This window comes from Lethenteron reissneri, chromosome 20 (genome assembly GCF_015708825.2).
Source record: "Lethenteron reissneri isolate LAM-NWPU_2019-01 chromosome 20, ASM1570882v1, whole genome shotgun sequence".
Classification (NCBI taxonomy): domain Eukaryota; kingdom Metazoa; phylum Chordata; class Hyperoartia; order Petromyzontiformes; family Petromyzontidae; genus Lethenteron; species Lethenteron reissneri.
Genome location: NC_083798.1, coordinates 6692760 through 6709424, shown reverse-complemented (window position 1 = coordinate 6709424; position 16665 = coordinate 6692760). Strand labels below are relative to the sequence as shown.

General features: G+C 47.1%; 1 protein-coding gene across 1 annotated transcript; it reads right to left on the bottom strand.

Annotated features, from left to right (window-relative positions):
• Positions 1-3097: 3097 nt before the first annotated feature.
• On the bottom strand, positions 3098-14717 carry PSMD11 (proteasome 26S subunit, non-ATPase 11). The gene is given in 15 exon segments (XM_061554695.1): positions 3098-4535; positions 5731-5873; positions 6150-6201; positions 6549-6584; positions 7232-7357; positions 8282-8344; positions 8464-8524; positions 8949-9055; positions 9057-9094; positions 9868-10062; positions 10481-10538; positions 10911-10982; positions 11569-11693; positions 12453-12554; positions 14572-14717. Coding segments are annotated over 14 exon segments (1266 nt in total). The 5' UTR covers positions 14660-14717; the 3' UTR covers positions 3098-4535.
• Between the last annotated feature and the right edge of the window lie 1948 nt (positions 14718-16665).

The window sequence follows — 16665 nt, the reverse complement described above, 5'->3', positions numbered from 1 at the left end:
ACTACAAGCCGGTCAATCTCTCTGCCCTCTCTCTCTCTCCACTCTGAATAAGGACCATTGCCAGACACGTCTATTTCAGAACAAATCAATGACCCGTTGTGGAGCACTGTTGGTAAATCATGCATAAACAGACCTCCGTTCTGCGTCTGAGCGTATACAATAATCATCTTCGTTTTAGTCATCGACCTATTATTATAATTGGCTTGCAGACAAAATCGCAGGGAAATTTTAATGACATCGGTGGCAAGTTAGGTTTATTTTCGACGTAACAAGTAGCCCGCGTGTCCTTGGGACGTCACAATCCGTCCTTCCCTCTCTCTCGCCAGCCAGGCAGCGAACAAAACTTTTTTTTTCAAATGTAGTACGACATGTGCACTCCTACATGTAAACACACACACAGGAAAAATCATGCAAATATTTTAAAGGTCACACACTGGAAGTCTACTAGAGCGGCAAACTCATATCCTTTGGGTTGACAGCCAGCACAGTGAACGTTTGTGAAGAATATAAAGGACATCCTCCTAGTGGGGAGGAGATGTGGAGTGGTTAGCCGCTGAGCGATGTATGTTGAACTTCTTTCGCGCCGTACGTAGCCAACCGTACTATGAACCCGGCGACCCGAGTTCGATTCACGCTCACGGCCAACATCGGTGACGAATATCTGAGCCGATAGTGGGCCTCCCCTATGTCAACTCAGCCTTAAATGAGTGCGACGTCTAAAAATCAGTACTGGCGAGACAAAACGCGAACGGGCGTTGTGCCGGCCACGCAACTCCCGCGTGTGCTGTGCTGGCCTTAATAGGTGCTCACTAACAGCAATTGCCGCAACGGCCTGTTAAAGGCTACGTGGAGGAGGTGGTGGGGGGGGGGGATCTTTTGTCTTGTTTCGACTTCCTGACCGCAATGACAGATCGCGGCGGGGTTCTCCACGAGACAGACGCTGACTTGTCGAACTTACGCCCCCTGCTGCCTCCGCCGAATCGCCCTCGCGCGCAGTTGCACGCGGGCAGGGAGGAGGAGGGGCGGCAACTTCAAAGCGCGTGCGGGCCTCGTGAACAGAGACACTTCTCAATTAGCACAAGCGGCCAGTGTTCCTGCGGGGGCTGGGCACGTGGATGATTCAAAAGGGTGATTGTTTTTTCGTTTAAATATCACTTCAAAGCATGCACGCAGAGGTTTGGGAAACACACTGGAGTGTCCGTTGCAGCGCACCCACGGGACGGATGGGAAAATCGATTACCAGAGGTGATGCACAGATTCGTGCGGGTGATTTATCGGCATCAGCCATGGCCAATGCACTGCTAGATGAAGGATTCCCCTCGAAGCTGTTCCCTCTCGCATAGTCCTGTGCTGTAATACTCCGAGCACGTTCACACGAACTCGGACGCGTCAAAGATCCCTTGGCCGTCACTCCGGCGTCAATATTCGTGACAATAGGCCATGCAAACGATATTCGAGTGTTACTCTAACGTGGTGCCGCAAACACCAAACGAGACCGATAAACAACGTTTTTCACTATAAATCCTTTATATGCGTGGCATCGGTTTTATTGTATTATTCATTTCTGTTTTTCTTGAGTAAGAGTTTCATTTTTATCACATTGGTATTTTAAATTAAATATGAAAAAAAATTTCCTAAAAAGTGGAAAATTTTGGGAAAAAATTTTCACGAAAATAAATTGTCACGCACGAGTCTGTGTGCAAAATGTCAGCTCGATTGGATCACGGGAAGTGGGTTAAAAAACGACCGAAAGATTTGCACGGTCGTAAGCGCGCAAGCAAGCAAGTGGACTTACTATAAAGGATTTAAATTAAAAAAAACAATAGACGACACGATGAAAGAAAATGCGGCTGTGAATCACAAATGATCAAACGTTTGAAAGAGGTGGGGAGGTATAGATGTACACCGGATGAAAGTTGAGGCACGGCCGCTTGAGGATTTTTTATTTATGGGGGGGGGGGGTATCTTCAAATGGATTCCAGCTATCGAAGCAAAAAGCCAACACGAGATTGTGGGACACTCACGGTAGATATTGGAGGGCGCATGCCGATAGTGCGCGGCAGCTGCGGGATCTGAGCAAGGGTAGAATGCGTTGGCAAAGAGGCGTGGAGGCTGGCATCAACAGCTTTGGCCACGATAACGTCTCAATATTGTCAACTGGCTGAACGCGGGCCGGATTTGACCTGCGAAGACCATTTGGCTTGGCCCGTCGGGAAGAGAAGTACAAGTCGCGGTGGCATATTACGTAAAGTTACCCGCCATCAAACGCGAGTGTCGACCGGAAGAATATGGCTGGTGACCTCTGGACTACCGCAAGGTTATCATCGGCAACGTTAGTTAGAAATTTCACAACTGCTGCAGTAGGCTTAATTTGAGGGATGGGTGCGATGTCAGGGTGTATGTACAACCCTGTCAATCCACTGCTGGATGAAGGCCTCCCCATGCTGTCAGTCATGGCGGTTGTTTGACCATACTACAACCACGATGGTCTATGCGGGTTGAAGAGGGGGGCCCAGGACCAGCTCGCTGCCACTCGTCTCAAAACTCAGACCAGGGTCGTGTGCTACCCGAAACCTCTTTATGGTAATAGAGATCACATGCATCGATTCGTGCAAGCCCTGCAATGTATACATACTATACTTCCCCGTACCGCCGATTAGCACGGTTGGTGCGAAACAAGTTCAATATACATGCTAACGGTTTCATGTTACTTTCACAAATTGAACACGATGTACAAATGAGCCAAAAACGAAACACTCCGATGAGACAAAAGCTAAAGCCTTTTTCAAATCGCACCCTAAATTATGCCAATTGAATTCCCAAAGGTGTTGTGTCTACCGAATTAAGTTTCATAACGTGTGTGCATCTTGGCCAGTGCCTTGGTGTGGTTTAGAATGGGCCCTGCCTGATGAAGGGAATTAAATGGGGCCTCCTGCCCAACTTCCGCCCTCTGGAAACACAGCAACAGGACCCATCCGGCCCATTGGCCCTGGTACAGCTGCACTGATTGTACTCTCGAAAGCTAACATAGCTCATCTTGACACCGTGAGCATTTAAGACTGCGTCTCACCCAGACGTCAAACACATGTCGACACTCTTGGAAAACGTCGGATTTTATTGAGGAATAGACCAGAGGTTATCCTCTCGGCACGCCCTCCCCAGCCGGCGCGACGAGTCGCTCTGTGCAGACGAGGTCATGGTAGGGTTAGGGGTGCGGTGGTGGGGGAGGGCGGGTTGTGGACGATACGGCTTGGAGGCTTTCCTCGTTATAACCACAGGTCCACCGCGCTTCAAACAATAACGTAAACCAGAAGAAATCGACATGACTGCAGACGCGCATCATTGGCATTAAAAATAACAGCAGGGCAGGTCTTCCCATGCAATCAAGTGTCCTTTATTTCATCAGGTGAAATCCCGTTGGAGATTTGTTTTCTCGCTTCAAAAATATCAGATAAACCTTGGCAATTTTTTTTTTCCTATCAATAATCTTTTTAATTTGAAATTTGGATTCTAAGTCTGGCACACCACGACTTGGATTTGCAAAAACAGATCCTGTGATATCCACATTCACTTTCTGCACAGTTGGTGATTTTTTTTTCATTTCCCTGCAGAAATATCAGCTGAAAATGCACTGCTGCTTTACTTTTGCTGCGCTACCAATGCTGCATTACTCGGTGCAGCACAACAAAAGCTACCAGACACGTGCCAACCAAGGTGTTATAAAAGCAATGCAAGTTCTGAACGAACTTGAATAGACAGAGCCAACTACTGAAAAGATGACCGTAATAAAAAAAATTGGGACTTAACAAAAAAAATAGTGCACACAGTTGCCAACCAGAAGTAGTGCCACAAGTAACATAGGTACCCAAATGTGCCTTGCATGACATTCGTTAACACTCGTACTCATGTGCGACAAATCCCACTGCAGCACTTGTGACACTGCTCCTGAAAACACATCCTCGTCGTGTTTCCTTGCAGCTTTGTCCGTAGATATTTTAGCCGTCAATCGCACTATCGTCGGTTGTACAAAAATCAGACAGAGCTTACTTATTGTACTGAAGTATTACGTGGTATTTGAAGTGGACCCCGTACAAACGTGAGCCCCCACTCTTGGATAGTGAAGCCCAGAGTGCCTCCTGAGTGCCTCCCGCAGCACAAACCCACGAACTCCACGGAACACCTTTCGTGTGGGGGCCACTCGCGTGTTTCACCTGCGACCAAGGTTTGTGGCCGACGCCTGTGGCGAATCCTTTATAAAACTGTTGCGTGCATAAAACACAAAACCGGGTTGAACGCTCTTTAACAGAGGGGACTAGAGCACTAGTGGTCGCACACAGGTACACTCAGCGACCACACGTGCAGCGTCCTCTCTTCAACTCACTCCCACTGGGCAGGGACTGAGGGGTTGGCCTTGGTGTGGGTGGTGGGGAGATGGGGGGGGGGGTGAGATGGGGGAGTGGAGGGGAAGAAGGTGGAAGAGAATTTGGGGATGTTTGGGGGGGCAGGTGGGGAAAGGGGTCGAATAACAGTTGATTCTGTGGGGGAACACAGGTAAAATAGGAAACAATTAGACAAGTAAACAAAACAAACTCGTACAGAATGATTAACATGGGTCTTATTTAATACATACGAGTAATCTCACATTTTGGTCCATTAAGCCAAACTTCTGTAAACAGCATGCTGCAAGAAAACAAATGGTCTGGAAGTCTCACTGGCTGATGGAGGAAAATCTGATTTTCTTTTTACACGATGAAAAAGATAATTATTCTGTATGTTTTACCCACAATAAACAATGCCAGCACAAACATTTAATTAATGTGAATAGATTGTTGTAAGTGTTATAATATGAAGTGTTTTGTGTGGGCGTTGAGGTGGATCATCGTAATTTCTAAATCCCAAGGAATAATCAGCCACCTGAGAGTAAAGGCCATTATGCAATGGGGCAATATTGGCTCGAACTTGTCACGAGGAACACATTTACTGTGGGCAGGTACGACAACTTGGTACAGCATTGGCCTACAGTGACAGGTGTTCAGTATAGCCTATGAAAGCAGAGTTGTCGAAAATAATTACGTGAATATTGGTCTGCAGAGAACAAAACCTTGGTTAGTCATGTTGACCTCTGATTGAAAGTTTCTATCCCAGTTGCTCACTTAGGGGGAGCATCCGTAAAAATTGTCCAAATTGGGCATTGACAACTGAGGTGGCTTTCGATTTAAAGCTTTCGTGACTGCAGGGATTCATCTTCTTGGTTCTTTCGGTAAAGTCACGTAGAAGGGAAGTAATAAAATAATAAAAATAAAACATAATAAAACAATTGTTTTATTATGTTTTAGTTTTATTTTTATTATTTTATTACTTCCCTTCTACGTGACTTTACCGAAAGAACCAAGAAAACTGAGGTGGCCTTGGAAAAACACCTGAAAGCCAACAAAGCGATTATGTTTCAATAACCCACACCAACTCCATTGGAACACTTAACAACCCACTTTTGGCTGCACGATAAACGTAATAATTAATTACCTAATGTGAACAAAATTCATATTTTGTAGGCAATGAGTATGTGTGGGTAATGAATTTTTACCAGGACACCTCTCAATTTTTACAAAAGAAATACGCAGCAACCGTTCCTAGCAAAGTCTGCCACAAACACGCCCGAGTGCATAGAGGCCCCTTCAAAGTAAAACCTTTACCAGAGCCATCGCCCTGTGGAGTCTGCAGCATACGCACCTATGTGAGCTTCTTTGCCTTGTTGTATAGCGCATCCACCACCTTGCTCATGCTCTGTATTGTCTCCAGCGCCGACTCGTACGTCTTGTCCACGGGCGGCTCCTCCCACACGATCAGGACGCCCTCGCCCTGGTCAAGGATGCCTGGACATGCGCACGCATGCGTGGATGTTAATGAGAAGCTCCAAGCCACACATCCGCTCCGTATGTGTGCTGAACTTCTTTCACACCGTACGTAGCCAACCATGGTAATCGGAAGTGCGGGAAATCGGAGGTGCAGGAAAATTCAAGCATATGCATCGGTGGGAAGAACGGAACTGCAATGGTAGTGAGAGTTAAGAAGCGTTGTGTACAGATGCACATTGAGGCATTGATTGCCTTTGCTCATTACCGAATTTGCATTGTGCTGAAAGAACCTACCGTAGAACTTCTTGTCCAAAATCATTTGTGAAAGCTTCTTTTCCACCAAGTTCTAAAAATAATGCAATAACTGTTAAGAAACATACGAGATGAAATAAAAACATTCCCTAAAATGTTAATGAGTTAAACAAGCACAATTCACCTCTCCCTTCACAATCCAGTCAATTGTTATGATTTTGCATCAGGACAGATTCAAGAATGAATGAAAATGTTAACGTTGTGAATGCAGGACCTATATAGTGACTGCAGGGGTTATACAAACCAATCACAAAGAGGAATAATAAATTATTTGTCTCCCAAGCCCATTATGATGCATGTATAATGCATGATAATAACGGATGAATATATGCATAATTTACTTCATCCTGCGATTTAACAAAAACACAAGTAGGTACTTACTTTCTTTAGCTTGATGAGTGTTGCCACATGGTCAATCTAAAAGTAAACATATAGCAACGTGTTAAAGCTGAAGAAATGGATGACAATTGAGACTTATATGGATTTTTTTTATTTTAATAAAAGTGCTGCATGAAGTTTAAAGACTTTTTCAGGAGGCTCCTACATTGGAATGTTTGACTAAGTCCCCTTAAAGCAGTGTTTCTCATATTTCCTGGAAAAAGTCCATGCATTGCACGGAATACGACTCAAAAGCTCCTCACAAGAATCCAATGTTGTACTGCCAACTGTATGTATGTAGAACTTTTCGTACATCGTACGTAGCCAACCATGCTAATCGGAGGTGCGGGGGACGGACAACAAACTTTCTGGCCACCTCGCCACCCAAGCCTACAACACCTTGTATTCTCAGATAACCAGAATCAAAATTGTAATATCAAAGATTCAACGACATTGGGCACATTTAGGTTAATTGTCACAATGAGAACATGAGCAGAGAGAGATGGTAGCGGGAGGACGGCGCGGGATGGCTATACATTTGTTTTACTGCCATCTATCGGCTACTTTGCAGCCCAGCAGGTCTGGGAGTTTTGCACATCTCTACAGGAGCCACCAAGCTCAGCTCCCGAAACACGATCACAGGTATATGATATTAATACAGCGGGAGAAAAGCTGAGAGCTCGTACCTGTACCCTCGAGAAGGGTTCAATGACGCGGATGAGGTTCTTCTCAAGGAGGTTCTGATAGAGCTTCTCCAGATGCGTCGCGATGATGGGGTCGTTCTGCAACTCCTCCTTGTACTCGCACAGTGCCTGGACAGAATGTGGCAAAAAAAACCCGCATCACTGCCCGCCTGACCGTATCTCCACCAAGGAGGTATAAGCGAGTTTATCGACTGATGTGCAGGTGCTGAGTGGTTTTTCGCACTGCAGGAGCATGAGGGAGAGTGAAGGCATGGCGAAGCCTTCATCCATAAGCGAACTGGTCGATGATGATGATGAGCTTAAGTCAAGCAATGTGACATCTCATTTAGCAACACTGGCTTTGCAACAACGGTGGGATCAAGCAGAAGGAAGCATGGCAAGGTACAATAATAAATGCATAGGCCATTGTTAATCAACTGCTGGATGAAGGCCTCCGCAAGCCATGTCGGTCAACGGCTGCCCGGCAAGCATGAGGCTCTTCATCTCAGGGTCGTAGGTTCCAGCCCCATGCTGGACACACAGCTTTTACCCTGCCTGCTCGTCTAGTCATTAGGATTTGGTGCTCTCAGTAGTAAGGTATGGTGGCATCAATAGACTCAACATCGTGGATCGGCCTCGACTGCCTTTAGGTAACGGATACATTAATTCGCAAGAGACTTGCATACAGGTATTTAAAATACGACAGAACTCTTTACAATAATACCCAGTTTGCATTTTGGGGCGTTCCAAAATAAGTTAGATTTTTTTATTCAAGAGAAATTAGACTTTAAAGCTACGGTCATGTGACCAATTGTAAAACTTGAGTCATGTCACTGATTTTACTCTTCATCATCACCATCAGCGATGATCTATCCACTGCAGGTTGAAGGTCACATTGAAGCTTCAAAACTGTGCTGGAACACCTGGGACATACAGCCTGTGTAGGTTTTGAAATAGATAGGAGCTGTTGTTTTGCAGATTGTATATTTTTAGAAGCAAATATCAGGAAATAACACGTGCAAGGAAATGAATGACACCAAGTGGGGATCTCACCTTGTTGAAATCTGACAGGGAGCGGTCTTTGCTTGCTTGCGCTATACTTTTCATGGCGTCTGTCTGCAAAACAGCAAACAGAGAAGACACGTGTCAGCAAGAGCTATAGCTACATTAAAATTGTGTTTTTTTTGCCAACGGTCAGTATTTGGGGCTGTTAAACGGCACAAAATAAGTCTCACCTTCCTGCCGGCGTAGCGGAGGGCAAGCTTTCCACTCACTATGTTCTGAACATCTTCAGGCCTGTGACACATTCAAGAAAGGCAGCAATTATCCAATATCAAATCACCCCGAATGTGCAAAAACTCAAATATCAGAAGCCGAGTAGGATTGAACATGGTTAATAATACAGTAGGATGGTGAATCGCTTTAGGAATACTAAGTGCTGAAGGCTTTATAAACCCCTCAAGCATTTTGGGCTTTCATCCCACAAAACAGAATCCCATTAATGAAACTGCCAAAACATTTCAATACAGTACCCTCCTGAAAGTTATCCTGGTTAAAAATTGTTTTTAATGTTTGCATTTCTACTGCAAATGCCTTCTCTAAATGGCCAAGCTGCACAGTCACGTTCCTAGACCTGATCACTGCAATCAGCATGGAAACCCCCTAAATCTGCAAGGGTGCACGTCAAAAAAATATCCAGCGGATGGGTGGAAATACTTACGTGTTGAGCATGATCTTGCACAGCAGCATGTATTTGAGGGCAGTGATGGCCCTTGGGCTGTCGATGGAGTCGTATCCCTCGAAGGCTTCGTAGAAGTAGGAGTAGGCCTGTCTTCCAATCCTTCTCCTCAGCCGCATGGATTATTCCTTAGGGTACAAAAATGACAATGTTGACAATCTGCTCGTGTAAAGTGATCGGTGCCCACGTGTCAATTACTCTCACCTCCGACTAGCGCGGTTGGCCACGTGCAAAAGAAGTTAAACATACATACACTCAATGCAGAATTGTGAATACGCACCATCCATTCTGATCCAGGAACAGATCATACGGCTATGGCAGAGTTACGAAGGACAAACACAAGCTTGCATTATTAAAACAAAAATAGCATTATAATGCATAATATCCAGAGGTGTAATGATGCATCAATTCATTAATATCGATTATTATGCTCATAATACTTGCATTGAATTGTGTTCATTATTTATATATGTACTCTATGCAAGTAGTTTACATGTCCCCTCCTGCCACCAGAGGTAATGCAATGCACCAAACCTGAATCAGAATTCATCGATTTGTGGGCTACTAATCTCTACTCCACATGCTGTATCTCTTAGCCATTAGCATTGCAGTTTAGGTATTGATAATACACTAATTTATCCAGGAAAGCCTTACTGAGCCTTAAAGACTCTTTTTCAGGACAGTCCTGTCAAGTTTTTTCAGAAGGGGTGATGTTACTTTGTGTAATCCCAACTGAGTAATTTGCAGGTAACATTTCAGCATTGGGGAATTTTGCCGACACCAGTTACAGATTCTTCTTGCTGTGAGGCACAGGGCATTACCACTGCGCCACCCTGCTGCCAAAATATACAAATTAACTTGCACAATTCTCACACACACAGCACGGCATGAACACACACACCTGACTGCATGTCAAGAGCCGCCTGCATCTTGGGGGGGCAGTAGATGCCGTTGGCCGTGGTGCGTGCGGACGTGAGGGCTGCGCGCGCCCGCGGGAGGTTGCTGAGTGCGTGGTAGGTCTTGCTCTCCATGAGTTGCACCTCCACCAGCAGCGCCTTGTCGTCCAACTTCTTCAGCTCCCGCAGCAGCTGGGAGCCTGCAGTAGCAGCAGGGGGAGGAGCAGCACAATCAACAGCAGTACATGTAGTGGAATAAACAGCAGAAGCAGCAGAAGCAAAAATCAGCAGATGGAACAGAATGAGAAACAGGATTAACATCAGAAATAATAGCGGGAGCAACATCAGAAAAAGCACCAAGAGAAAAAATATTAGAAGTACAGTATTGCCAATTAGCAAAACAGCAGCTGGAGCAACAGGAATTGGCAAAGGGATGGTGTTAAACAACAGCAATAGCATATGGAAAAGACACTTCAAGCGTAATGGGGGAAAACAGTGAGGACCACCAATGAAAATAAGAATGAACACAGGAAAACTATTGGGGAGAATGAGGTTGATAAGTTGAAGCAAAGTACGATGAGGATGGGGTGAAAGCAAGAGGCAGGCTTGACAACTCACCGAGCTGCAGGGCTTCTGGGTACCGCTTGGTGTCAAAATAAAGCGCCACGAGCCGAGCCTGTGGTGAGACGCCACAATCGGAGTGAAACATGAGTGCTTCAGTGAAGCCTACAATTACATCAACTTCAGCGTGACAACACGTTGTTCCTTCCCCTCTGCTGGAGCACTCATGTGCCCTTGGAAAGGGCCTTTGCCCGATTACAAATTGTATTATCTTTTCTTAGCTTTAATAAGAAAACAATTAGTCTTTGTTCACCTTACGTTCCAATTATTAGTAAGCGTTTGAGCAAAAGTCTGCTTAATGCCAACATCGCTCCCATGCAGTATGAATACACCTTTGTCATGACAATATTTTATGTTTGCAAATACCTTGCCAGAATATTACTTTAAGCACTGGTCGCAAAAGGCCATGACATTTTTTTTTCTGTACCTCAAGTGCCTGCCTCAGAAATGTCCTCTTCTCTGCTTTGGCCCATTCAATGCACTCCAAGCACAAGTCAACCTAGGAAGCAGACAAACTCGGCATTACCGATACATCGCAAATGTGCAGCAAATACACAATCCAAGGTCATCGCATGGTAAATCATATGAAACGTATTATTGGACAAGGGAATTCAATAAATCACTAAGGTAACTTAAATAATACTATAACTTAAGTCAGTATGATTTAAGTAAAACAATTGTTGTGAATGGGGTATAACCCACAATAGTTTTAACCATATTAGACGTTTATATTTTTTTAATTATGTGATACATCTGCCATCTTGCAGAACATCGGAGGAGATTTTTCAACACATGAGAACAAGGGTCATTCTCCATCTACTACTCGATATATACCAAAATAGCTCTGATATAAGTTACACAATTATTGTCTCTTTAATTATGAAGGACATGGTACAACGAAAGTAAATGGATAGTAGTTGTGACCGGAGTAAATAAAAAAAATAAAATTATGAGCAGTGGACCCCATTAAATAACCTGACTTTGGGCTTAGCATTATTTAAGATGCATTCCAAGCTTTGTCACTCTTGGGGGTGAACAGGAGACGGCAAGCGTGTGGTTACATGGGAAGAGAGAGAGAGACGCACCTCCTGCCCCGTGGCCGCCTCCATGTCCAGGAACATGTCGAGCAGCGAGCGCACCAGGCGCGCCGCCTTCGCCTTGCTCACAGAGTTCAGGAACGGCCGCACAAACTTGAGCAGCCCTCCCAGCTCTGAGGCACAGGACGTGCAAGGACAGAGCGGAGCGTGAAATCAGCGGAGGAGTTCCATACATTCCAGTTCAGTAAATGTTCTAATCACAACCACACTGCTACGTCTACTTTAATAAATGCAAAATGTATTCTTGTACATCTCCATTGTAGAAGTGGCTTCTTGTATCAATGGGATGTTATTTGGCTTCCAATTATAATCTTAGAACACAAACATTGTCACTATTTGTGTAACTAGATTTCATGTGGCTATGCCACACTTGGCACCAGAATTCAGCATTTTGCCATCAATGTTGAACTCCTAAAGATAACTTAATCTGTGGGCCCCATGTAATAACAATGAACCATAAGAATCCTAAAAGTGCCTTTGACCATGTGTTTATGAACTGTGTATATGTGGTAACTGCTCAAATGCGCACTAAAGTACACGTTTAGGATATACATTTTAATCAATAGACATGAAGGTGTAATCACATCTCCCTGATGTTGCGACATGAGCTGTGACGTAACAATATTGTGTGGCAAGACTTTCCAATAAATGCAACTTATAAAAGTACGAATTGGCATATGGGCCATGTCATCAGCACTCAAAGACTTTTGCAGAGATAAGACTTGGTCAATGTCAATGTAACAGCAAATGTCCTGCACATGCATATTAGTAAGAGTGTGCATAGCAATAAAAGGCAAGAAAAACGAGTTATGCATGATTAGATGTAAGTTGTTAGGAGTGGGATAGTGTGGTTGGAGAGGGTTATTTTATACCGGCGGCCTGGCCAGTCTTGGCCAAAAGCCCCCCCAGCTCCAGGATGCTCTGCTCCTTCACCCGAATGGCTTCTTCATCCTCGTCTTCCACATCTCGTTTGACTGCAGAGGTGACGTTAATCAAACCGTTACTTCAAGTCGCACTTTATTTTAGAAAAAAAATATCCTATATTTTTGCACAGAAATTGGTAAAATTTCGAATTTGCAAAAGAATGTGCACCAGAGTTCACATCCAGAAGAACATCAAGATGACCATCAACATATTTTCAATAACAATAAAATAGACCTTCTCCAAAAATACAATATTATTTTCATATAAACATGGGGATATGGAGCTGCGTTGAGGATGACTGGTAAAATTTGGCTACAGCAAAACAGCGTCCTCTAGATTTCAAAGTCAGAACAACATTCAGTTGAACACTTAAAAAAACATAAAAATGTTAAAATAAAATAACGCATACATCTCCAGTAGACAATATTAAAATACAAATATACCCTCTACAATTACATTGCACATAATTAAACAAACGAACACTTTCCATAAAAAATATAAAACACATTATTTTCAATGGCCATAACAGCAATATCACCGACTTTAGTAATAAATGAACACTTTATAAAATATAACACTAATAACGCTCATCATAAATTAACCATGGAGAGACGTTTTTAAAGTTCATCCCTAATTAACTGCCAGCTCTTTTATCTTGGGTTCTCAATCATTAACTGCGTCTCTCAATGTTCCCATTCGCCGTTCCAAAACAGTTGTGCACCAACCATCAGAATTGTAGCTGAAAAGGACTACGCTTTGAAAACTGTGTTATTGCTAAAGTTTTTCTAATCATCATTACACTCACCTAAAATAACAGTCACATGCGTGAACAAGCCTACGAACAACTTTTTTCACCACAGCATCAAACATTGTTTTGTGAATCTCAGCCCATTCCGAATCTGTATGGATGAAAAATAGATGCGATAATCCACATGCTTATGTGTAATGTCTTCGTAATGCTATACCACCCGTCTGGTATACAAGGTAAACACTGCAATGGAATTTGTGCCACGAGGCTGGTGAGAGGACACAAGCATGACTCATTGAAGTTAAAAGGCCGGCATTGTGGGTACATTTTTTGGCATCCGTTTCCTTTCCAATTGGCATTGTACACCTGTGAGCTTGTGTAAATTACAAGTCGGTTCAGAAAGGCAAACGTGTGCAGTCAAAGTAATAATATGGTTTCTCTCTGAACCAGTTTAATTTTACTTAAGAGCATAGTCATCACCTACAATTCTAATGGGTTGTTGGCACGGCTGCTGTGGAACAGGAACGGGGGGGCGGGTGAAACCGGAGTTTATGACGATTATAGTAAAACGTGTCCGAATGAGAAGACGAGATTTATTTATAGGAGTTGCCGCCACAAAGAAGCGTAACAGGGAGAATATTAACACTTAAACAAGGCTATCGCATTAAACACTAACAACACGGATACACCACTCATGCCAGTATTACTGATACAGTAATATTAACATTAATATAACAAACTTCCAAATAACTGACAACCAATAAATTAAACATTACTAATAACAGCCATTATACTACAGTATATTGACAATAGAACTACCAACTACAAAGCAACAATACTTATCAATGAAAAGAACATTTCCAAATATAGGTTTTACAACACTAATTATTAATCATGTTTAAAACAATAACCCTACCAACCACACTACTAATTATAACACTATTCACGCGGACACTTCTCTACTAACACTTACCCACTGAAACAATTCCACCAACAGAAGCCATTTACACCTAGGGCACGAACACCTCCAGACACAGCTGCGCTACTACTGCTGACACAACAACCACTACTACTAGCGTGTATAAATGCTAACAATCGCTACAAATGACTGCGAGAAACCCCGTGAAGTGGACCACAACACTCTTCTTGAGGCGCATGTGCCGCGCGGCCTGGCTTCTAGGCGAGGCGTGACTCAGCCGAATTGAACACCGGCCCCGCGCCGCGCGCCTTTGTCTCCCTCGTCCCCGTTTCGTGTGCCCGTCTCTCCTTTTTATGGTCTCTTCGTGTCCCCGTCACCGCGCCGTCACCCCCGCGCTCACCGAGCTGGTGGAGGATGTCTATGGAGGTTTTCTGATCGCAGTGCAGGAGCGACTGCGCGCGATTCAACTCCACCGCGGCGGCCGCCATCTTCAAACTCGCGTCAGTAAGCCCCGCCCCCTCCCCGCGACCCCCAGCCCCGCCCCTCTCCAACTGACCCCGCCCCCTCCCCGCGACCCCAGCCCCGCCCCTCTCCAACTGACCCCGCCCCCTCCCCGCGACCCCAGCCCCGCCCCTCTCCAACTGACCCCGCCCCCTCCCCGCGACCCCAGCCCCGCCCCTCTCCAACTGACTCCGCCCCCTCCCCGCGACCCCAGCCCCGCCCCTCTCCAACTGACCCCGCCCCCACCCGTGACCCTAGCCCCGCCCCTCTCCAACTGACCCCGCCCCTCCCCGCGACCCCAGCCCCGCCCCTCTCCAACTGACCCCGCCCCCCACCCCGTGACCCTAGCCCCGCCCCTCTCCAACTGACCCCGCCCCTCCCGCGACCCCAGCCCCGCCGACCCCACGACCCCGCCCCTCCCTCCGACCCTGACCCCGCCCCTCTCCACTGACCCGCCCCCCGGCCCCCGCCCCTCTCCAACTGACCCCGCCCCCTCCCCGCGACCCCAGCCCCGCCCCTCTCCAACTGACCCCGCCCCCTCCCCGCGACCCCAGCCCCGCCCCTCTCCAACTGACCCCGCCCCCTCCCCGCGACCCCAGCCCCGCCCCTCTCCAACTGACTCCCGCCCCCTCCCCGCGACCCCAGCCCCGCCCCTCTCCAACTGACCCCGCCCCCCTCCCCGCGACCCCAGCCCCGCCCCTCTCCAACTGACCCCGCCCCCTCCCTGTGACCCCAGCCCCGCCCCTCTCCAACTGACCCCGCCCCCTCCCCGCGACCCCAGCCCCGCCCCTCTCCAACTGACCCCGCCCCCTCCCCGCGACCCCAGCCCCGCCCCTCTCCAACCGGCCCCGCCCCCTCCCCGCGACCCCAGCCCCGCCCCTCTCCAACTGACCCCGCCCCCTCCCCGCGACCCCAGCCCCGCCCCTCTCCAACTGACTCCGCCCCCTCCCCGCGACCCCAGCCCCGCCCCTCTCCAACTGACCCCGCCCCCTCCCCGCGACCCCAGCCCCGCCCCTCTCAAACTGACCCCGCCCCCTCCCTGTGACCCCAGCCCCGCCCCTCTCCAACTGACCCCGCCCCCTCCCCGCGACCCCAGCCCCGCCCCTCTCCAACTGACCCCGCCCCCTCCCCGCGACCCCAGCCCCGCCCCTCTCCAACTGACCCCGCCCCTCCCCCGCGACCCCAGCCCCGCCCCTCTCCAACTGACCCCGCCCCTCCCCGTGACCCCAGCCCCGCCCCTCTCCAACTGACCCCGCCCCCTCCCCGCGACCCCAGCCCCGCCCCTCTCCAACTGACCCCGCCCCCCCCCCGCGACCCCAGCCCCGCCCCTCTCCAACTGACCCCGCCCCCTCCCCGCGACCACAGCCCCGCCCCTCTCCAACTGACCCCGCCCCCTCCCCGTGACCCCAGCCCCGCCCCTCTCCAACTGAGGGTGGGGATGGGCTGAGTGGGGAGGGTGGGACTGGGTGGGGCTGGAATGTGTTTAAGTAATACGTACATCTTACAATTCCTCATAGAGGAAACACATGCTAATTAACTGATTACTAATCGATCATATAATTACAATACCCCCTCCTACGCCTGTGATGTCTGCACCTGATGGGTTCAGTGATGACATCGTCCTGCTGCTCTATTTAAGACTGGAAGCAGGTGGATTGATTGCTTCACTATTCTGGCAAATCACCCGATGATGCTGGATGGAAGGAGGGGGTATTGTAATTATATGATAGATTAGTAATCAGTTAATTGGCATGCGTTTCCTCTATGAGGAATTGTACTTGTAAGATGTATTACTTAATAACACGCTTCCGGGCCACACTAAGCCTGTAGCTGGTCAGAGTAGCTCAAATTATTTGTATTTCTCTCAATGTTGTGGATTTACTCTCCAACACACCGGTGGGCTGAGGTAGGAAACTAATTGGCGCGTTGTCTACGTGACACAGTTATACTGGTAGGAACCTCCTGGTTACACCAGCCCACAGGGGATTATTGT